Source organism: Sebastes fasciatus, chromosome 2 (genome assembly GCF_043250625.1).
Source record: "Sebastes fasciatus isolate fSebFas1 chromosome 2, fSebFas1.pri, whole genome shotgun sequence".
Taxonomy (NCBI): domain Eukaryota; kingdom Metazoa; phylum Chordata; class Actinopteri; order Perciformes; family Sebastidae; genus Sebastes; species Sebastes fasciatus.
Window position 1 is genome coordinate 15,675,915 of NC_133796.1, and position 25,035 is coordinate 15,700,949.

General features: G+C 37.3%; 2 protein-coding genes across 5 annotated transcripts in view; both read right to left on the reverse strand.

The window, feature by feature from the left end:
- Positions 1-9,888, reverse strand: part of trpm7 (transient receptor potential cation channel, subfamily M, member 7) — a 48,319-nt gene extending 38,431 nt beyond the window's left edge. Inside the window, exon 1 of the mRNA XM_074611364.1 lies at positions 9,670-9,888. Within this exon, the coding sequence (XP_074467465.1) occupies positions 9,670-9,672 (3 nt within the window). The 5' untranslated portion in view covers positions 9,673-9,888. The remainder of the gene's footprint in view (positions 1-9,669) is intronic.
- A 1,904-nt stretch (positions 9,889-11,792) lies between these two features.
- On the reverse strand, positions 11,793-24,086 carry sppl2a (signal peptide peptidase like 2A). 4 transcript variants are annotated; one of them, XM_074611384.1, is made up of 17 exons: positions 23,872-24,086; positions 21,865-21,975; positions 21,222-21,404; positions 20,713-20,802; positions 20,439-20,572; positions 19,679-19,833; positions 19,487-19,583; positions 19,237-19,338; positions 18,531-18,612; positions 18,206-18,280; positions 17,783-17,839; positions 17,151-17,204; positions 16,342-16,441; positions 14,903-14,983; positions 14,213-14,373; positions 12,876-12,909; positions 11,793-12,247 (listed from the first exon to the last, which is right to left on the reverse strand). In XM_074611384.1, exons 1-17 carry the CDS (start codon positions 23,959-23,961, stop codon positions 12,207-12,209), a joined length of 1,647 nt encoding a protein of 548 aa, XP_074467485.1. In that variant the 5' UTR covers positions 23,962-24,086; the 3' UTR covers positions 11,793-12,206. The 4 variants fall into 4 exon arrangements, with proteins under 4 accessions (XP_074467485.1, XP_074467501.1, XP_074467494.1 ...); XM_074611400.1 differs by lacking the exon at positions 17,151-17,204 and having other exon boundaries at positions 23,872-24,079; XM_074611393.1 differs by lacking the exon at positions 12,876-12,909 and having other exon boundaries at positions 23,872-24,079.
- Positions 24,087-25,035: the final 949 nt, after the last annotated feature.

The following is a 25,035-nucleotide window of genomic DNA, read 5'->3' on the forward strand; positions in this document are numbered from 1 at the left end:
GATATTATACTTAGGCTGGGGAGAAAGAGAGGAGGGAGGCAGGGGGGTGTGGGAGAGGATTACTGGATGGGCAGAGGCCTCAATGATATATACCTAGTTGTCTACTGAGGACACACCACCAACTGTGACTAATGCAGTACACACAAAACCTCTCCCAACAACACAGGCCCTGCACTTACGCTTAAAAGAGGCCTCTTTTATTTTAAAACTCATTTCCAAAAGAACAGCATTAAAAAACTTAATCCAGATCAAACTGAGGGCAGCAAACTAATGTTAACCCCGTGTACTAAAGTAACAAGGAACCCAAAATATGGGTTTACATAAGACAGTAGTTTTGATGTTCACACTGAGTCTCCCATAAAATGCTGCATCAGGTGTCATCACACAAAGCAATCCTGATAGATTGAACTTTTTTTCTTCTCACAGTAGTGGCGTCACTGCTGGAGAATATTTATGAGTTGGGATGACATCAAACTAGGGCTGTCAAAGTTAATGTGATAACGCTTTAACACAAATTCGTTTTAAACGCCACTAATTTCTTTAACGCATTAACGGGCTCAGTTTTAAAGTTAGAGTGAAGATGGCATCATATGAAACTATAAAAAACTTAAGAAATCTATTGGTACCAACCGTCATACTAGCTTGTCATGAAGGAGGCTAAATAACGCTCCAAACTTGCGCAAAATTTTGGCGAGGAAAAACTGGCATGGGTTCTATGGGTACCCTCGAGTCTCCCCTTTACAGACATGCACCACTTTATGATAATCACATGCAGTTTGGGGCAAGTCATAGTCAAGTCAGCTCACTGACACACTGACAGCTGTTGTTGCCTGTTGGGCTGCAGTTTGCCATGTTATGATTTGAGCATTTTCTTTACGCTAAATGCAGTACCTGTGAGGGTTTCTGGACAATATTTGTGATTGTTTTGTGTTGTTAATTGATTTCCAATAATAACTATACACATACATTTGCATAAAGCAAGCATATTTGTCCACTCCCATGTTGATAAATGCGATTTAAGTATGATTAATTTGCAATTAATCAAGATTAATCATGGACAATCACACGATTGATAGCCCTAGAAATGACCTATATCATGACAGAAGATTTTGGCCAGCAGCCTAACATTTGTGAGTTATGTTGTTGATGTGATGGTATTGTCATTATGCTGCCTTGTAATTGAATACTGCAGGTCATTGACTCTTCGGTGCCCCCTTGTTCATTGAATTAGTGACCTAATCAGTGTGTGTGCTGCGCTGTGGAAGAATGCTTTCAACAGAAACGCCGGTGTCGTCATCTTGAGCTAACAAAGTGTTAATGAGGCAGATGAAGCAGGACTGTACTCTGCTAACCTGTAACCATGGTACCTGAGAATGTCAGGCAACAAAAGAGTTGAACACTTCAGAGCCCCTGCCAAAAACACACAGTCTCCCACTTCCTCGCTCCCTCCCTCTTCCTCTCTGAGCTCCAGGTTTTATGATTACTTTGTTCCTGTAGGAAATACAACCCAGCACCTTTCCATCTCTCTGGGTTCAACAATGTAGGATGCTGAGAGGTGTTTATGGGCAACCGTGTGTGTGTGTGTGTGTGTGGTCATGTTCATCTGTGCTAGCTATGTGTTTGTGGAAGTGAATGTGTCCGTATAAAGACACACAAGTCTGATCAAATACTGTTCCTCCTCCTGTCATCTCCTAACACTCACACACAGTGAACTCAGAAACCCTGCCAACTGGGCTCTTCCTTCCCCCTCCTCCTTTTTCCCAACAATGTAACGAGACTGGCTGGACGACCCATCATTCCTCTGGCCCTCCCTGACGTAATACGGGCTGAGATAACATCTGGCTTGGCAATTCGATTACCCGTTAGAAAGAGTGGAGAATATAGGGTCAGCACTTTAATGTAAGCAGAAGAAGAGTGGTTCTCAGAGAGAGCCAACAGAAGCCGTTTTATTTCCCCCCCCCCCATTTACTTTGAGAAATTGGTATCAAAGTGTAGCTGCTGTGATATGGCTTCAAGGAGTTTCCCACTCTTTGTAATGGAAGATAGAAATAAGGTTTGGATTTGAAGCGGTAAGGTTCCGGTTTCTCTGATAAATTAAATGAAACTGAGTAGCAAATTTGTCCAACGGCCTCATCTCTCTTTTTGTGATTGAAATTTGATTGAATTTTTTAAAAGACATGGGAATAAAAACAAACATAAAACAAGAAGTAAAGGACAATTAGGGCTGTCCTCGACCAAAGACATTCTTATTCGACTAGCATTCATACGATTTTGTCTAGGGATGCACCGATACTGATACTGGATCAGTTACCAGGCCAATACGGGCTCAAATAGCTGGATCAGGTATCGGTGACAATAGGGCTGATCTATTCAATTCAATTCTATGTTTATATCAGAATGGTGTTTATTGCCAGGTGTAAGAGGTATACACTAGGAATTTTCTTTGGCTTTGTTTATACTATATACATTGTATACTGGAATTTTAATTCCTGTTTAAGTTTTGACCATTTACACCTGAAATGTAATTCCTGTTAATTTCGAACAATTCACTAAATTCATATTCATCCATTTGTTAAATTTTGTTTTACAAAGTTAGGAAAGCAATGTATAAGTTAAGCCTGATGTTGTCTTACACATAAGTTAATGATCCCAGTCACTTCCACAGAGTGAGGCATACAGCTTATTAATTAAACACTGGTATCAGATCGGTACTCGGCATCTGCCGAAGCCCAAAGCCCAGGTATCGCTGTCGGTATCGAGACTGAAAAAGTCGATCGGTGCATCCCTAATTTTGTTGACTAATTGATTAGTTGATGTAATCGACAGATCGGTAAAACTGAGTTTCTCCACAAAGAATCACACAAAAGCACCGCTATAAATCTAATCGTCTAATCTTAGTCTAACGATTAGTCGACTAATTGATGAATGGGGCAGCCCTAAGGACAATATATCAGGGTTTCCACCAGTGTATTGTTGTAAGTTAACTCCCTGCCAGGCCCAGGCTCCCTGTTTTAATGGGACCTGTATTTGATAAAAAAAAAAGGCTGTGCTACAAATTCATGCTACAAAAAGAATGAATGCGTGTTCCTAATTTAGCACACTTGACAGTCAAACACAAAAAGGTCAGGAGAGCTCAGAATAAGGACACAATGTGAAAGTGTGAAAGCTCACAACAGTCAAGTCCAATTTAGATCTCAAGTTCTGATTTTGGTGACCTGGCTCATATCCAAGTGTCAAGTTTACAGCTCTAGCCGTTACAACCAGTACTCGTAAATATTTATGATAGGGCCAAAGCAGGATCAAAACAGGCCTGGCTTCATTAGAAGAGTATTATGTCACACTATGAGACATTTTAACACGGACCAGCCTTATCAATTTGGTAATACTTAGCACATCTTATAAAGGAATGTTAAAAGGAGGAAGAAAAGTTCATTAGAACCTCCAGATAAGATTCCTGGAAGGAAGTAAAGTAGGAAAGTCAGCTCATACAGTCATGAGACCAAAGCGTGACGGCTCTCCAGCTCTCACCCTTGTGCCTCCTGGACATAGCTCTGAAAGACTACACAGCATGAGCTGATACCATGCTGGCATGCCACCCTGAGTCCTACCTCCAAGCAGCTGTATGGCCTAGTAATGTAAAGCATGTGATGGCTATTCTTCTCAACATCTGGGGCTCATGGTTAAGAGAGCCTATGAAAACTCAGGTTAAACCAGTCCCAGGTTAGGAGGTAGCAGCAGGGACAGTGCCAAGTTGCTTCTCTGTTTATATAACAAAGAGAGGGCTTTCTAGAAGAGCAAATAAAAATTATAAAGAACAAAATAAAATACCTCTCTTTGCACATGTTAAATAATAAGAATAACTGCAACATAAGAGATATAAGGTATGTTACAGGGTTTTTCCGCCCTCAAAAATGAGACGGAGGTGGTAACATCATGATCATGTGCGTGCACGTGTACCATCCTGGACCGTGTTTGGTCAATGTGTTAAATTATGGCTAAGTTGTTACAGAGATAGTCAGTGGCAGTGTCTATAATGTAAACAGCATGGATATTTAATGTTCATCTGCACTTTTCTGTAGTGAGTGATCCCAATAATATTTGTTCCTAAAGTGTACTGAAGTAACATATCACATGACTTGGTGAAGCTGTTTGAGAATGATATCTTGTAAAACAATTTGATTCTAATGGCAAAATATTATTTACACAAAAGGTAGATCTCCTGTTTTTGAAGCATTAAAATTTTTTTTATTTTAAGTAATCCCCTCTCACACATTTTTACAAGACACTTTTATGACACAGCCTTTTTTATATAATTTATTTTGATTATTTGACTTCCTTATTTGCTTTTACCAGAAGCCTATTTGTGGCAGTCATGTTCTCAGATATATTGTAAAGATCTGATATTGTGTTTTACAGATGTCTGTTTGAACTTTTGTATTTGATAATGTGGGAAAAAGTTCTTCTATGAAGAGCAGGAGGCGGGATGAAATTTGACGGAGGCGGCCGCCTCGTAATTTTCTACGCAGGAAAAGACTCTGTATTATATTGTATTCCCTCCAGTGATATTTGGGTAGTGCAAAGCTCATGCAAGTCAGCTGCATGTCTGACCAGGAGCTACAGCTGTAGAGTGAAGGGAAGCAGTGGAGGGGCGGGGGGATCAGCTGGATAACATCTACAGGGGAGCACTCCATTCATAAAATCAACAAACTGAGACTGTGACCGTTTTTTTTTTTTTTTTGGAAAACCCAATCCAGGGCTGCTGGAAAAACTTTATCAGTCATCTTCAAATGGGCTTGTGTGTGTGTGCGGTGCAAATGGATTAGAGCGTGAGATAACAGAGCTCAGGGAGGCACGGTCACTGCGCAGGCTGAAACACGGAAGCAGCAACACACACACACACACACACACACACACACACACACACACACACACACACACACACACACACACACACACACACACACACACACACACACACACACACACACACACACACACACACACACACACACACACACACACACACACACACACACACACACACACACACACACACACACACACACACACACACACACACACACACACACACACACACACACACACACACACACACACACACACACACACACACACACACACACACACACACACACACACACACACACACACACACACACACACACACACACACACAGTGCTAGAATCTATTCTGGAGCACAACAAAGTGATGCAAGACCATTTTCTACCAGCTCACAGAGCGCTAAAGCCTGGCCTGATGACCAGTTCAAGACATCCACTATTACGTAAGAGACTGTGACTTGCAATAATAAAGGTCTATTACCGATTGGTGATATTGATCAAATCATGTTCTGATGAACCAGCACATTAGTTCATTAGCCTGCAATCAGACTGCTCAGAGCAGCAGCAGCACAGAGTGTCCCTCATATAAGCTGGGGCATGTGACCGGCTCAGGCCAGAACTGTGATAAGGGGAAAGACAAGTCACCGGATGCTCTGGCGTCTCAGCGAATAAAGAATAATATAGATCAATAACGTACTGTGAGATTAGATATCATCTGTAATGATATTTTCCTTGTGTTAGGGGCCACAACACATTTGAATGATACCATCTGCCGAATGTATCTGACTGTTGACTTAAAAAAAATAATAATATTCAAACCAATTAATTGATTATCAAAATAGTGATGAAGAATAGTTATTTGTAAGGGCTTTGCATCTGGTTATTTTATCCACAATTGATATTCTAGGAAATTATATAACAACATATATAAAAGTCTTTATCAGGGCTGTCAAAGTTAACGCGATAATAACACGTTATTGCAAATTTGTTTTAACGCCACTTAATTTCTTTAACGCATTAACACAACTTGCGATTTTTAGGTTGTAGCGGACTCAGTTTTAAAGCTAGAGTGAAGATACTAGCATCATATGAAACTGGAAAATCCAAGGAATCGATTGGTACCAAATCATAGCTTGCTAAATAACGCTCTAAACTTATGCTACATTTTGGCAAGGAAAAACTGGCATGTCCACTTTCAAAGGGGTCCCTTGACCTCTGACCTCAAGCTATATCAATGAAAACGGGTTCTATGGGTACCAACGACGCTCTCTTTACAGACATGTCCACTTTATGATAATCACATGCAGTTTGGGGCAAGTCTTAGTCAAGTCAGCACACTGACACACTGACAGCTGTTGTTGCCTGTTGGGCTGCAGTTTGCCATGTTATGATAGAGCATATTTTTTATGCTACATGCAGTACCTGTGAGGGTTTCTGGAAATATTTGTCATTGTTTTGTGTTGTTAACTGATTTCCATTAATAAATATATACATACATTTGCATAAAGCAAGCATATTTGCCCACTCCCATGTTGATAAGAGTATTAACTACTTGACAAATCTCCCTTAAAAGGTGCATTTTGAAGAGATAAAAAATGTGCGATTGATTTGCGATTAATCACTGTATGTCACCAATGTTTCCCTGATTTGTGTGCCTTAAGGTGTTTTGTCTGTGTTTTTTTGTTGTACTTGTGTTCTTTGTATTTGCTTGTCTCCATTTTTGTTAGCCTTTAGTTCCTAGTATTGTCTGTTTTTGTTGATATATATCAGAAATGAGGCATGATACACACCCCACAGAAGTCTGTATCACTGCACATGCTTCCTAATAAAAAATATTTTAAAGAGATTTGCAATTAATCGCGATTAACTATGTACAATCATGCGATTAATCCCGATTGCATATTTCAATCAATTGACAGCCCTAATCTTTATGTAAAATACCATCATAGAGGATTTTATCCACGTCGCCAACTCCTAATCTAAACTACCATCACATTGTTAATATCCAAGTACTGGGTATATTATGATAGTTGATATTGTCAATATTACCCGTTCTCTCACACTATAATAACAACACTGTGTGGTCAATAATGACTCACAACTTTGGGCTACATGTCATCTTCTCTTTGCTCCTCAGTCTGCTGCACTAGAGGAGAGACTAGACAGGAAATCCTTGGGAAGAAAGAGGAGGCTGTGGTCGTCAAGAAGAGGAAAAGTTAACAAAACACTAATGTTGAGACAAAGTCTTCAGCAATGTCTGCATTGGGCCTAAAAAACATTCAACTCTCACCAGATAGCAAAGAGTCATGAGTGAGTGTACAGAGGTCTTATAACAATGGTCTGCAATATAATAAATGCACTATTTCAACATCACTTTTAAACATCCCAGTTTAAACAGGACTTGGCAGCCACTCAATGTGGCATTGACTTGTTACTGGCAATGACCAGTGTCTCTTGTCCGACAAATGTGTCTCCAAACAAGTGCCAGCTTCTCTCAAGTGCACTCTTTTATCTGTTTAAAGAGATGCTCTGTTGTCTCATGATTTAATAATTTTACAGATTCAGATTATTAATACAAAATATAATCAACGAATAAATGACATGTTATTATAGATTAAACTACCCAGCAGTATATAAAGTCATTAAAATGAGCTCCACCTTTACCAGCTGCAACATTAAAGTGATGAACACATTAATGCATCAATAAGTATAATCCAATAATATACATTATTATATCATATATATATATACATATATATATATATACCCCCTCTATGATGAGCTAGTCAAGATGAGGAGAACCTTCAGCCACAGACTCATCCCCCCTCAGCACAACACAAAGCGCCTGGGTCGGTCAGTCCTTCATGCTGGTAGCCATCAGGCTCCACAACCAAGGCTGACCCCCATATGAGAACTATGAGGACTTTAAAGGGAACTTTAAACATGCTGCACTATCTGCAACAATCTTTGACTCTAACCCCTGGTGCACTTTACACTTTACTTTACACTATACATCCTATATACCACTTTACGGACTGCACATATGTACATACTACATTTATTTATTGACGGACTGCACACACTATGTTCACCCATTCACTCTGTATCTTTTATTGTTTTTATAATTTTTGTATACCTATATACCTCTCCTGTGTTTCACTCTGTTTGCTGATGTTGCTGCTTTGACACCTGAATTTCCCTCCGGGTTTAATAAAGGTTCATCTTATCTTAACTTAACTTATTAATAGAGTCTTTTATGTGTGTAAAGAGATGCTTCTGTTTTCTCATGGCAGAGAAACCGCTAAACAACATCAACATTCAAAGTTGAAATAAAATTAAGAAAAAAATAAAATAATAATAATAATAATGATAAAAAAGAAAGAATAGTTATAAAACAAAACAAAAAAACTAATAATACAAAAATAAGAGTAATAATAAATGATGTATTGTTATAGATTAAACTACCCAGCAGTATATAAAGTCATTAAAATGAGCTCCACCTTTACCAGCTGCAACATTAAAGTGATGATGACATTAATGCATCAATAAGTATAATCCAATAATATACATTATTCTATTATTAAAAGAGTCTTTTATGTGTTAAAAGAGATGCTGATGTTGTCAATAATCCAATAATATACATTATTATATTATAAAAAGAGTCTTTATGTGTTTAAAGAGATGCTGATGTTGTCAATAATCCAATAATATACATTATTATATTATAAAAAGAGTCTTTTATGTGTTTAAAGAGATGCTGATGTTGTCAATAATCCAATAATATACATTATTCTATTATAAAAAGAGTCTTTATGTGTTTAAAGAGATGCTGATGTTGTCAATAATCCAATAACATACATTATTCTATTATTAAAAGAGTCTTTTATGTGTTTAAAGAGATGCTGATGTTGTCAATAATCCAATAATATACATTATTATATTATTAAGAGTCTTTTATGTGTTTAAAGAGATGCTGATATTGTCAATAATTCAATAATATACATTATTCTATTATTAAAAGAGTCTTTTATGTGTTTAAAGAGATGCTGATGTTGTCAATAATTCAATAATATACATTATTCTATTATTAAAAGAGTCTTTTATGTGTTTAAAGAGATGCTGATATTGTCAATAATTCAATAATATACATTATTCTATTATTAAAAGAGTCTTTTATGTGTTTAAAGAGATGCTGATGTTGTCAATAATCCAATAATATACATTATTCTATTATTAAAAGAGTCTTTTATGTGTTTAAAGAGATGCTGATGTTGTCAATAATCCAATAACATACATTATTCTATTATTAAAAGAGTCTTTTATGTGTTTAAAGAGATGCTGATGTTGTCAATAATCCAATAACATACATTATTATATTATTAAAAGAGTCTTTATGTGTTTAAAGAGATGCTGATGTTGTCAATAATCCAATAACATACATTATTATATTATTAAAAGAGTCTTTATGTGTTTAAAGAGATGCTGATGTTGTCTCATGGCAGAGAAACTGCTGCTAACATCAGCTAGCTAGTTAGCTTATAGCCTTTAGCAGGCTAGCTAGTTAGCCAGCTAACGAGGTGTGATTTGGGGGTTTCTCACTGGACGGTTAGTCACCGGGTACTCGTTACGTGAGCGTACACAGTGTTTTATCAGTACACAGTAGCAGCAGTAAACACCAGGTCTCCGCTGTGGTGGTTGACAGCCAGGAGAGCAGCATGCATGGTTAGAGGGGTAACCTGCCACTCTCAAACCCCCAGATCAAGTCACGACGAGCCGCTATAAACCTTCAGTTAAACATCTACGTACCATCCTCTTCACCGTTGAGTCTCAGGAAGAGCTGCGTCGTGGCTCTGATCCATCTATCGGCGGTGGTGGAGGTGCTCGTCTCGGTGCTCAGCCTCGGGAAGAAGAAGGAGGATAAGCAGGAGGAGGAGGAGAGAGCAGCCCGCTGGACGTAGGAGAGATCCGCTTCGGCTGCAGCTCCAGCGGAAGGTTGCTTTTTCATAATTGTGCGACTCCAGACTGAGACTGAGAGACTGACGCTGACGCTGCGTGACGAGCCGGCTGACTCAGCCCAGAGCTGCGTCACGTGGTCAGCGAAGAGGCGGAGCCAAGCAGCAGGAGGCCACATGTGCTCTTTGTTTTACTTCCTATTGATTGCTAAACAGACAGCAAATACTTCCTAAGAATTACTAAACAGACAGCAAACAACATATTGTTTTACTTCCTATTGATTACTGAACAGACAGCAAATAACATTGTTTTACTTCCTATTGATTACTGAACAGACAGCAAAAAACATATTGTTTTACTTCCTATTGATTACTAAAAAGACAGCAAAAAACAGTGTTTTACTTCCTATTGATTACTAACACAGACAGCAAAAACTTCCTAAGAATTACTAAACAGACAGCAAAAAACATATTGTTTTACTTCCTATTGATTACTGAACAGACAGCAAATAACATATTGTTTTACTTCCTATTGATTACTGAACAGACAGCAAAAAACATATTGTTTTACTTCCTATTGATTACTAAAAAACAGCAAAAAACAGTGTTTTACTTCCTATTGATTACTAACAGACAGCAAAAACTTCCTAAGAATTACTAAACAGACAGCAAAAAACATATTGTTTTACTTCCTAATAATTACTAAAGAGACAGCAAAAACTTCCTAAGAATTACTAAACATAGAGCAAAAAACATTGTTTTATTTCCTAATAATTACTAAACAGACAGCAAATAACATATTGTTTACTTCCTATTGATTACTAGACAGACAGCAACAAAACATAGTTTTACTTCCTATTGATTACTAAACAGACAGCAAATAACATATTGGTTTACTTCCTATTGATTACTAAACAGAGCAAAAAACATAGTTTTACTTCCTATTGATTACTGAACAGACAGCAAATAACATATTGTTTTACTTCCTATTGATTACTGAACAGACAGCAACAAAATGTCATCATATTAAATAGATAACCAGCCAAGCACCTAGTATTATTTTTTAAAGACGCAAACTAAACTTGTTATTAATGACTTCAAACTGGTCTGTAATGATTTAAGTAAATTATTTATTAACCATTAATACAGCCACACTTAGGGTGCCTTATTAGAAAGTGGCACCCTAAAGGGGTTTCCTTAGTTTTATGGTTATTAAGTCAACTGATATCAACAGCCACAAATGGCTCATCACATCATAAGGAAATAGTAGTTAGTGTGTGGGAGGAAATAAAATCCACACAGAATATTTCATAGCTGTCAGTTTAGTATCTTTCCTTGTGCTTATCCTACAAAATAGGTCAAATCCTGATGAAAGAAATGCCATTATAATTACATAACTGCATGATTCAGAGTGTACCTACCTGAAATACGATTAAGTAGTGGCACAAGACCAATATGTGCATTATAAACCCACTAATGGGGACTGTATACGTCAACGACTTCAGAAGTCTGATTTTTACGAGTGCAGGTTGGAGGGATTGTTCTCCTCCTCAGAGCGATAAAGCCCTTTTACCATTTTACATTCAACATGACATTTATAAACCTTACCCCTGAGTCTGAGACACAAATACTGATCTGACACCCTTCATTTAAGTGCTTCATTCAATTCTTAACTCCTTCAGAGATGGCAGCTGCTATCTTCTTCACATCCTTTGTTGCAGAATTAATTTTAAGAGCTTATTGATTAATGCTTGGCACCGTCTGGCCTCTGGTTACCTCACAGAACATAAAAGCCCCCATAAGTCCTTTAATAAACTTGTCTTTCCTCTCAGTTCATACACTTAATAACGGCTGTATGGATTTATTTTTTCCCCCACACAGAACAATAGGTCACTGCTTCACTACAGATGTGCGGTTTATCTAAGATTTAATTCCCTGAATTGTGGAAGTCTCAACAACGAACAAAATACAAGAACATTAAATATAAGTTCACTTTAATATAAGGCGATGAAAGAAATCACATCATACAAACAGATTACACAGAAACCTCAAAACAGTTATCAAAAATGTATCATATTGTGGCTACGAGTAATTTAAAACCCACTCCCCACCCCTGATGATTCACCCGTCAAGCTTAATATTATAAAGTGCTTTCTCATTTTGTTGTATGCAATCATCACCAAGGCAAATGCGTTAACAATTTTCTGAACAGACCTTTCAGGCACTAAACAAGCCAACACAATATTTATTAGCCTTCTAACCATTCACAGCAGTCAAATGAACCCAGACCAATATGTTGATCAATTACATGTGTTCCCTTGCTTTGCAAATGTCATATTAAAATGTAAGAAAAACGCATCCAGCAGTCGGATCCATTCTCAACCCTGTAAGTCAGCATGTTTCTCCATCTACGCAGCGGTCATTTCTTCCTTCTAAAGAAAAGAGGAAAAGAAATGTTAATCATTTTAAATTGAATGTTTTCTTTCACCAAGAACAAATGACAGACAAAGATTTTAATTTGCAATGCGTGCTGCATATACAACAGCAAAAGAGTGGTACGTTACACATAGCAAACAACAGAGATGACACAACCCGGACCCAATAACTGCAAGCCACAACATGCAGAGGACAACATAAACATGTTGGTAACTGCATGTATTAATTCCCGCTGGATGGATGAAGGATGGATGAGTGGAAAAAGAGAATGGTAAAAACAAACTGCAGAAATAAAGAGATGAAGTTAATGGTATTCCAGGGCCATGGCTATAACACAAGGGAGTATGGCTGAGAAGCCCTTCAGACATATTAAGATAATTTCCAATCAACTAGAGACACCTAGTGGTCAGTTAATGCAAAGTTCTTTGTGTTTTACAAAGGTATAACATCTGCTGTGTCTTTGAATATCACATTGACCCTGGAAATTAGGGGTTAAAATATCCAAAGAAAAAGAAAAGTGGACAAAAAGAAGCTGGTAAGAAAAGATAAGGCACTGCAGCAAGCAACACTATAAAATGGTGGGAGAGATGCATAGGGTGAGGTCTGGGTCGGAGGGAAGCACACCTGACAGCAAAGGTTCCCTGGATGAGTCCAAGACCTGGTGAAAATGAAGCCAGGTCAGAATTGTATCTCTTTCCTGCTCTTTTTTTTTGTCTCCCACATACAAAGACAAGCACATTCAAACATCCATGCAACCTTCATCTAGGATCTCAGGGTTAGAAATGTTAGTGACGTCACGGTATTTCTGCTTGATTTTGGTTAATTTCCAACCAGCCTTTGATTGAGTTCATGCCAGTCGTAGATGTAAACTGGCAGACTTGAAACTCAACTGAGATAAAAAAAACGAAACAATCTGGTGTAGTGTGCTCAAAATATGCAATTGCACCGACACACTACAGTAACGTGACTTTGACGAGTTCACGGTGATGGATCACAAGTGTTGGGGAAATTTAAAGTCACACCAAGTTCATTTTCATACGGTACAAGCAATAACTGTTACCAAAAGCTGACTGGAAGGTATGAAAGCCATCCAAAAACTTAAAAAAAGGTTTGGAAAACATACATTTGTAGTAAATAAGCTCAAAAAAAAAAAAAAAATGCTGCTGAGGTCCTTAAAGCTGCAGAGAGCTGAGCTGAGCTCAGCTGATGAAGGTAGGTTAATGAAGGTTAGATTCCAAAAAGGTAATTAGTAATAAAAGTCAGAAAATACACTTAATACAATAATAATAATAATAATATAATAATATAATATAAACTTTTACAGATACAAATAGTCACAACTGAGTTCATTAATTTCAACATCAGGACAAGAAACCGTAAAGGAACAGGGAAAACCGCCTGGAATCATTTCCCTCGAGGCTGCCTTTCAATAAACGGGCTAACTTTCTCAGGTGATCTGGTGCGACCGGCTTCCTCTCAGTTTTACCTGCATGACAAGACAGTTGCTTGGCAAACTGGAAATTATGCAAGTTTCTGCATGTAGCTGCAATTGTAAGAGTGAAGGTTTTTACTGTTCTGTTTAAAACAATAGCAGACCAAGAAAAACTTGCTTTGCAGAAAGTCTGCAATAATGAAGCTGCAAACCCTCAGGGCTGAGCCTTGTTTGCATTATATTATATGACTATTATATTTACAAATTCCTCCTAGTGACTAGCAGTGAGCATACGCCTTGACAGTAAGCCTTGCTGTGTACTTTGGTCTCTGGAAAAGTGCGGTGTTGACTTTGGTTTTGTGAACTGGCGGTGAAACACTTATGTCACAAGATACAATAGGAATGAAGTTCTTCAGAAATACACTGAAACCTGTTTCAATGCAGGAAGAAGCACCAACAGGAAATACCACTACTCTGCCAAAACTGTAATAGAATCACTTTGAACTCTCTCTCTCTCCGCTCCTCTCACCTCATAGGTGGTTCCTGTCCAGAAATGCCTCATCTCTCCCCTGAACCAAGCCACCACGGCGGAGGTTATCAGGGTGAAGGGCACCAGGTAGAGCAGGGCGGGCTGGCCCATCCCCGACAGCAGCATCACGGCAAATGTCACTATCATTCCCAGCAGATAGGCTACGAGGAATGAGAGACGGACAAATAGAAACACAGAAGGAGAGAGACGAGGTAATCCTTAAAAACTTGCACCGCATACAGATACAATCCGATCAGTAAACTGCTTTATATGGTAAAAAAAAAAAGTAAAGACCAGAGACACTTAGTGGTCAGCAAAAACATGTCAGCGTTTTTACTAAGCAGAAGTAGTGGCAAGACTTATATACACATATAACAAATATTGCACACTGATGAATAAAATATGAACGGTAGTCAATGGCGAGAGACAAATATTCTTTTGATCTTGTTTGAATTGCACCATGAATCAAACATATGATGTTTGTACATTTAAAAGATAATTTTGCAAATCAAGAAAGTTGCACTTTGTTGTAAAACTATTGAAGTAGAAGACTATGAAAATACGTAATTAGAAAGACTACACATCCAAAAGTCACAAAAGTGACATCTCTCTCTCTAGCTTTGTACATATTTCAGTTATTTACAGTTAGAACATATGAATAACAAAATGAATAGTAGAGCTGTGATGTACCTATGCAGCAGCAGACGAAGTAGATCTTCTTCCTGCTGTTGATCCAAACATCAAATCTGCTGCAGTAGGCCACCAGGAGACCTGTTGGACCAATGAGGATGCACAGCTTGAGTTATACAGCCATAAAAATAAAACAGATGTATATCTATAGATACAACACACTACAAAGGCTTGCTGTCATTTAGTTAGTTATTTTATTTAGTATATCCTGTTTTGTTTTTTTAGCGATACCTCTTGTTGTTTGCACTGTCCCCCTTTGCAGCTGTAATCCTGCAAATTTCCCCGCTGTGGGACTAATAAAGGATTATCTTATTTTATTTATTCTTTCTCAGCTCAGAAGCAGTACTGTCATTTGTATTTCTACTTTTTAAACATAGTTGGTTTTGGTACATTTAAAGCAAAAAGAAAGCACTAGCAAGTAACTTCAATTACACACACCTCATCATTCAACCTTAATTCTTCTCTATATGACACAAAATCATTTGTATTTCTGCCCTTATTGGACAGCAATTTACTCTTTTGTTGTTATGTTTTGGCTTCAATGGAATAAAGAAATAAATTAGGACGAATGTCATTAAGATACTGACAGTGTTATCAACACAGTTTGTTAACCCTTTAAAGACGGACCTCCCGCGAGAGATCGTTGTTTGCATGATCCTTTTTAAATCAATGTAAAATAAAAACCATAATAGCTAGAGCATTCATTGTTTTTGCAGCAGAAAGCTAAGGCCTCTGTCTTTTCACGTCATCACGTGATGATCACCTGTGATGATGTCATTACAGTACGTTACGTTACATGCCTTTACACTCGATCTGCTCATAAAAATGAAAATATCTCAAACACTAAAAAAAGGTGCATAGTTCAAATAACTTATGGAGTGTTAAGAAATATTTTATTCCTGTTTCTACATTTAGAAATCTTTTGGATTAACATGTTTTGTGTGTTTACTTAGAAACATTTTCTGAAAAAACATGTCAGATTTTTTGTATTTATGACACAATTTATCATGATTTTATCAATTATTATACTTTATTGACTGACATAACCTTGTAGTTTAGGTTGTACAGATTTTAGGGATATGAAGCATTTGAAGATACTCCAAGAAATGACATCACAATAAGCAAAAATACCAACGTGGCATTGGTGGACCATTTCTACTGCAGAGTTCAAAGGGTTATATGAACATTGTAGTTATTGTGTTTGCATTCAACACTTCCAAATATGTTTAACAATTCTGACTAATAACTCCACAATCATGAAGAACAGATGAGTGTGTTTTTATAACTAAATAAATAAGCTTTGTTTGTACTGAACTGTACACATCATGTATTTATGTTTTCCGTCTTTTTTCTTCTATGGGCCCTCTGGGTTTATATACTGACTGTCAACCAGCAGCCACTGTTGTGCTTAAACACTGACTGTGACACTTTAACCTCACCTGGAACGATGATATCTCCGTAACCCAGAATGGAGAACTGCATCCCACACAGGTTCTGAGCCCAAGCTGAGAACCGTGGGACACGCATCACCACTGGCAGCTGAGAAAATAAAACATTTTATATGTTTAAATGACATAAACAAACTGCTGTTTCCACAAATACTCACAAACATACTTTGTGAGATTTCACACAATAACCTGCTGAACACAACTCTGCTGTGAGTACACATGTGTGCGCTTCTAGGTAAAATTTCCCAGAGAAAACTAAGAATCCAAGAACAAAAGCAATGGCTTAACATTACTTACTGAAACCTCTGGGTACCTCTAACTAAGACGCAAAAACACTTACAATATTCATGCTAAAACAATGTGGACTTGAATTTATATAGCCCCCTTTCTAGTCTTCCGACCAATGTTTTACTCAAACAGAATATAAACACAGAAACTTTTCTATAAAACAAAAAATGGAGCACCAAGAAAAATTGTGGGTAAACACAATTGGTGCAGTACATTATTATATATATTTTTAGTTGAAAGAATGTATTTTAATCACCACTAAAGTAAGGCATTTTGTATTACTTGCTTTTTTAATCTCTCCTGTTAATGTGTGTCTATATAGAATAATATACAGAACAAAAAAAAGGCCCAATACTGAACTCTCCTCATCATATTTGTATCACATAGTTGGAGAACCTGTATAAAGGGGGTTTCTGCTCTAAGACCAAACATCTACAACTCCAATCCCTTCCCACCCACCTCAGGGTGTAACATTAAGAGAAAGAGTGGCTGGTTAACAAGTCAAGCCTTACTTTCTCAGAGGAAGCCTGGGGTTCAGCGGGGACCTCCACCATGTTACCTTGTGTCTACGACAGAGCCCACCCAACCCCAACGCACAGTTAGTCAATCAGTCTATCACGCCCCGTAGGGCATCAACAACAAGCAGTGCAGATCAGCCAGGATGTTAATAAAGCCAGTACAAAGTTGAAGGGGAATTCCACCAAGATTAGCTTTTAGATTGTTGTAAAGGAATTTGGTGATAAATCTCCTGCACTCCTATGATGAAAAACTCCTGCACACTGCTCTGCTTGAACACAAATTTACTCCTCCAATTCAGTTATTCACAGAACGATGCTTCAGTCTCCCAATAAAGTAAACTATTTTGGGTTATAAGCACTCAGGCACTTTATACTATTTTATAGGATGGTTTTTGAGTTGTTTTAAAGAAAATGGTGATGTTCCTCAAATATAAAGCATACATATCTTTCTGTCATAATTCTAGATATTAAAACTAATGTAAAATAAAAATAGACTGTCCATTCATTTTATTTTCCAACCATTCAAAGTCTTTAACCTGGTGAAAACAGTGAAAAGAAGAGTGTGAAATTTGATATATTTTGGTGGAGTTCCCCTTCAAAGTAGGAAGCAATGCAGCGGGACTTACCTTCTCTCCTGATGCATCCGGGCCCAGGGCGACCTGCACCATAATGCTAACTCCATTCTGTTGACAGAGAAAGAGATGCCAAGCATTCGTTACTCGTTCATTTGTAAAACCACCATGCATCACGCTGAAACACCAGAGCTGCAAAAACATCTCCTATTCAATGATATTAGGTGTCTGTATGTTGTATGGTTCCCTTTGCAAAGCATCACTTCTTCACGCTTTTGTGCAACAGTGAAATATGATAACTGGGTGCCAACACACTTTGGAACAACAAAGGGTTGAACAGAAAAGCAGGAAATACTGTAGTGAGGAATGGCAGAGAGAAATGTGAAATCATTAGCAGTTAAGTATATGAAAACCCCTACTGCTCCGGCCCCGAGAATAACAAGCAAAACAAATACATTTACTACATACAGTACATACCGCGGTGAAGAAAGGAGTGATGAAAACGAAGAAGACGTCATACACAAGCAGGAGGGTCAGCAGAACCACACAGATCTATGTCAATATGGGGAAAAAAAATCAAAGATTAATTTCAGAACTGAGAAAAAATATATATTTTAACATTTCAACACAGCTTTATCAGGACTGCATTAATGACCAGTGATGCTAATTGTTCAGTAATGTATAGTATGTACAGTGTACAGTAAATTATGCCTAACAAATAAAAGAGCCGTAGATTAAGTAAAGATAGAATAATGAAAGAAGGGAGTGTGATTCTCAGAGAAGAGGTGCTGTTGAGAGGTACCTTGAAGTTGGACAGTGAAATGGTCTTCATGAAGTTGAGGCAGAAAGCAACACCAAGGAGGTCCTGCAAGATCCAGATCCATCTACAAGGACACAAAAAACTCTTTTTCCTTGTGCTTTAACCTCAGCATTTGCGTTTTTAACTTTAACAAGAACAGTCGAGCTCTACTTAAGGACACAGCGCTAGAAGCAAATGCATCAATTTACACCCCATTAGAAATAACACTGTGCTAAAGGAAATTCTGCTACAAAACATGACACAAAGCCTAGAGCAACATGAATGAATGAAAATGGATTTTGTAGCCACATTTTTGATCATTTACCAAGAGACTTTGGCTTCTACTGTTTTGGACTTTCACATTCATAAACTCAGACTAAGCTGTCTGAATATGATCATAAAAGTAACAAACAAGTCACGTTAAGGATATTGTATTCAGTTATTGAATTCACAAGTATATGTCACCATGCCACCATTAAGACATAATGTGGAGAGGGGAAATTACTTTAACAAATAACACTGACTTGGGTGATGCATAGTTAAAAGCACTGCTGCTGCCATTTCTGTGTTTACCAGATCATTTTAACCATAACCAATAGGCATTTCTTGCTTCATCATCAAAACTCTCCCCTCAGCGGTTGTGGTGGCGCAGCCATGTCTGAGTGTGTTATGGTTGTGTGTTTTGTGTGCACGTGTCCCCTCACAGTACCTGTCTTCATTCCTGTAGACTCCCCAGATCACAGCAACGGTAACGCACACAGCAGCCAGTAGGAGAGACCTCACTGACATGTTGCAATTTCGGATAGAGAAGCTAGAAAAAGACACAGACAATCAAATAAACATAGAGTTTCAGCAGTTGAGGCTCGTCCGACAGGATGTGATTCAGAGACAGACATGTTAGACACAGATCTGTTTCACATCCTCCTACTGTGACCACACAGAAAGAGTGATGCTCATACCTCCCAGTGCCACAACCAATCTTTTCCATCACTGCATCTAGACAGCTGAACAGTGCAGAGGCGGACGCCAGGCAGAATATAGCAATAATGATGTAAACTGGGGGGAAAAGAAACACAGATGACGTCAACAAAACTCAACAGATATTATTACTCCTTCAGAGTACACAGGAGTTGTTTTTTTTCTCCACTCACCAAGGATGTTGTAGAAGAAGTACATGAGGACCAGCATCCCACTCATCATGGCGACAAAGAAGACCACTTTGAGAGGAGAGTAGAGGAAAAGCTCTCCGCTCTCGGCTTTGCCCTCCCCACCTCCTCCCCCTGCTACATCACCACTCAACCGGTCTCTGCCACAAACAGAAAAACATTTGGTTGTTTTTATGTATTTCAGCCCTGTTATTTATAAACTTGGTGGTTCTTGGAAAAGACTCATACAGGGTGGACCGTACAACTGAATTCAATATGATATGATAGCGCTACAATAAATATGATCTTTGGGAAAGTATGTATTGCTTGTTGACAATGCCATCTACTGTATGTTCAACATTTCAGTAAATAATACAGTCGCATTGACTCTCTATTACATTGTCACTGCATACTATCCAGTTTTTCCCACACAGACTTCACTTGGGTGGGCCACCCAGGTATATTAACTGCTGCCCAAGTAAAATTGGCGACGCATTTTTTTATTTTTTTATCTGTCCGGGAGAACAACGCCATCTGCGCTTTTGGCTCGCCAATCACTGTGACTCGCAAGTCGCCCAGATGCACTCTCATGTAACCCAATATGGCACCACTTGATTTAACGTGAATCGGTACTCGGTAGTACCAACGTAATTCGGTCGGTACCCTTAAAAGTACCGACTTTGGTACCCAACTCTAATGTGCTCCAGTTTGATTTAATTAAAATGTATAGATACTGCTCTGCATGTGAAGCTGCAATGTCTCTCACCTCTCACATGCCCCGCTCCAGAAGCCGCCCAAGCCGACCGTGACAATAGCTATCAGTAGCATGACAGCAATACTTGGATCAATCTTTGAGTGAGGTGGAGCATAAAGCTGCGCCGGCATCCCATCACCAAACACCTGAGGACATATACAAAGATTAAATATTTAATGAGAAACCTTGCATCCAGTTTGAACTTCTTCATCAAATCATACTTTATAAAAGGGGGTGGTAACGAGACCAAATTCAGAAGCAACAGAAAAAGTAAAGACTGTCTGACCTGCTGTGCGTCAAGGATGTCCCTGTACCTCATGAGAGCCAGAGGAATATGGATCTTTGCATACTCAGAGTCATTGGCTGACGGAGTGATCTGAAGAGCCGAGAAGTACAAAAGAGATGTTTATGAAAGCAGCTGGTTAGAATTTCTTATCTAGCCTTTGGTCAGTCATTTAATGTATGGTATACTGTCAAACAAGTATGTAAAAGATGACACAGTAAGCCAATCATGATGACAAGAATCAAGAACATTTGTTTTACATTTACATTTATGGAAATCCCCACATCAACACCACTGGAATGTTACTTCCTTATTTCTGAATCACTTCTGCATCTCACATGTTACATCCGCACATTAGTATTTTTGACCACATACAAATTAAAAAAAAGACTATAGATCCTCCATGGGTTTAAGTTGATATTTTAAAAACTTGAAATCTTGAAGGAAATGTCAAACCACATCTCAATGTGATTAGTCCACTAACAAAGTAGAGATTGATGTAAAAGTCCTACCAATGATTGTTTGCTGGCAATAAGCAAAGCTGTAGCTCCGAGGCTCTGAGCAACCAGAGCTTTCTGGCTGAAATCACAGTCCCCCCTCATCACCATCAACGCTTTCCCCTTTACCACATCTGGACTGACCCCAGTCGCGTTACACAGCACAGTGGAGGTCATATTCACCAGCGGATACTGAACCTGGAAAAGTGAAGACAATAAGTGATTTAACATGTCGGATAGGTGGACAGTTTCCTATGATTTTCCCATCATAACTTTAGGAAACATAGGAGAAATCACACAATTATGGGTGTTACAGTTAAAATAACAAAGTAATTTAAGGTCATCATCATTACTTCTTAACTGTACATACTGGTTATGACATTAATCAGAGTGGTAAACCATCACCAGCCACCAGGCTGTAAAAACAGGCTCTATAGAGACATTTTAAATTTTTAAGTTCATCACAAGTTTGTCTAATCCGCTGGCCACTTTGGCAGGTAACAACTCATCGTCTACTTCTGTTCTGATGTCACAAATATTGAAGAAAATATAAAAAAAAATAGACAGGAAATAGAATAAATGGCTTAGGAAGTCAATAAAAGTCAATAACTCACAATAATAACTCACAATAGTGCCAAAGACGGTTTGAAAAACTTACAGCAGCATCAAGGGTTTGTGACAGGGGGGTCCAGGAGTGATTGTGTACAAGGCAGTACTCCCTATATGTACTTCCATTTGAAATGTGCAAGATCGCCTCTTGGCAGTTTATCTGTTGGGCAAGGAATGTTATTCTTTTGAGTTTCACACGAATTAAAAATGTTGAAGAAAATATCTTAATCCAACCCAGCCTTGTAAGACAAAATTGATGAATCAAACTAACATACTAGTGGACAGAAAGCAGCAGATTAATTGCAGGTGGCCCTGACATACAGCTAATATATGCTGCATACCTTTATTCTCATAATATTACGACTTTTTTTTCCTAGTAAATTTATGACTTTAATCTCATAATATTACGACTTTTTTTTCCTAGTAAATTTATGACTTTAATCTCATAATATTACGACTTTTTTTCTCGTAAACTTATGACTTTATACTCATAATATTACAACTTCTTTTCTTGTAAACCTATGACTTTATTCTCATATTACAACTTTTTTTCTCGTAAACCTATGACTTTATTCTCATAATATTACGACTTTGTTTCTCGTCAATTTATGACATTAATTCCCATAATATTACAACTTTTTTTCACGTAAACTTCTGAATTTATTCTCAAAATATTATTACTTTTTCTCGTAAACTTCTGACTTTATTCTCATAATATTACGATTTTGTTTCTCTTAAACTTCTGACTTTATTCTCATAATATTACAACTTCTTTTCTCTTAAACTTCTGTCTTTATTCTCATAATACGACTTTTTTCTCGTAAACTTATGACTTTATTCTCATGATATTATGATTTTTTTCTGGTAAACTTATGACTTTATTCTCACGATATTATGACTTTATTCTCATAATATAATGACTTTTTTCTGGTAAACTTATGACTTTATTCTCATGATATTACGACTTTATTCTCATAATATTACAACTTTATTTCTTTTAAACTTCTGACTTTATTCTCATATTAAGACTTTTTTTCTCGTAAACCTCTGACTTTATTCTCATAATACGACTTTCTTCTCGTAAACTTATGAATTTATTCTCATGTTATGACTTTTTCTCGTAAACTTCAGACTTTCTCAAAATATTAAGATTTTTTTTCTCGTAAACTTCTGACTTTATTCTCATATTACAACTTTATTTTCTTTTAAACTTCTGACTTTATTCTCATAATATTACAACTTTATTTCTTTTAAACTTCTGACTTTATTCTCATAATATTAACTTTTTTTCTTGTAAACCTCTGACTTTATTCTCATAAACTTATGAATTTATTCTCATAATGTTATGACTTTTTCTCGTAAACTTCAGACTTTATTCTCATATTACAACTTTATTTTCTTTTAAACTTCTGACTTTATTCTCATAATATTACAACTTTATTTTCTTTTAAACTTCTGACTTTGTTCTCATATTACTTTATTTTCTTTTAAACTTCTGACTTTATTCTCATAATATAACGACTTTTTTCTCGTAAACCTATGACTTTATTCTCATCATATAACGACACACACACACACACACTAAACAGGAACTGTGCTGTGATCATAAAGAGCCTCAGTGATCATTAAATCTGTCCTCGTTCTTGAAATAAATATATAATCACTTCCTTGTTGGTGACGTCAGAGAAGACGTCGTGGAAATCCCCCTCAACCAAACCTCGTTATACTCGTGTATAAACTAGCTAAACTACATTTTAACAGTAATTCACCTTCAGTATAGTAAACTATAACCTGTATTAAGGTCTTCACCATCATGTAACATTAACACAGACTAGCTGAGGCTAACTGTTAGCTCTAACGTTAACCAGCTCATCAACTGCATCATTAGTCTCCTTGTTCTCATGGCAACCCGGTACTAACACTACACATACTACAGAGTGTTCTCTTCACTCTAACGACGTCATCTAGACCGTTAACGGTCGTAACTGACGTGTTGTCGACGGTTAGTCAGGAATCAGGCCCGTCAGTTGACTGTCTGTTATATTCATCAACTCACCTGCGATGACATGAAGATAACCGACAACAAGGTGATCCTGACAGCTCTCTCCATCGTTTCTCTACAGAGCCCGCTGGCGTCCACATTCATTGACTTCTTATCTGACCCCGGAGACAGTTTTATATTCGCTCAGTCACTTCAGTGTCTTCATCGCTGTCCTCAGCTAGCTGCTGCTCCAGGTACTTCCTGTTTCTGCTCGTCAGTGACATGTGATCACATGACGCGCTGACCCCACTGTTTTCTGTTTCACCCTCACTGCGGCAATTCATTACAATAATAAAGAAGTTAAAGAAGCAAATACAAATACAAATAATAGTAGTAATAATAACAATAATAATAATGATAAATAACAACAATAACAATATAATAATAATAGATAATAAATAACAACAATCATAACGACAATCATAATATAATTAATAACAATAATAAAAAATAACAATAATAACAATAATACATAATAAATAAAAAATAATAACAAAAATAGCAATAATAACAATAATAATAAATGATAAATAGAAATAACAATAATAACAATAATAAAAATAATAAATTAATAATAACAATAATAATAATAATGATAAATACAAACAATAACAATATAATAATAATAAATAACAATCATAACGACAATCATAATATAATTAATAACAATAATAATAATAACAATAATACATAATAATAAATAAAAATAATAATAAAAATAATAACAATAATAATAACAATACTAATACTGTAGGAGCTAAAGTCTGATACTGTAGCTACTGAGGTGATTAGCCCTGGACTGACGCGCTTTTCGCTGTAGATGGTCCTTTAGTTGTCTGTTGTGCTGTACAAAACTGATCCTGAGTCCGCTCGTTGGTTTTACAATAATAGTTCATTTATTCCTAATATGGTATTAAGAAGCAAGTCCAGTTACCATAGCAACGAGTACACAATAACACGGCAAACAATTCAGCGTCCCTGCGGTCAAAAACCATTTGCCCTTCCGGGCTAAACCCTGACGCCAACAACACACCTCCTTACCTATATACCCGTGGCTGGGTCAATCAATTAATACAGTGCCACCTAGTGTTCGTAGAAGTGAATTACATCCCATGATGTCAGCATCATGTTTTGGCTCTTACAAATACTAATAATAATAATAAATGATAAATAGAAATA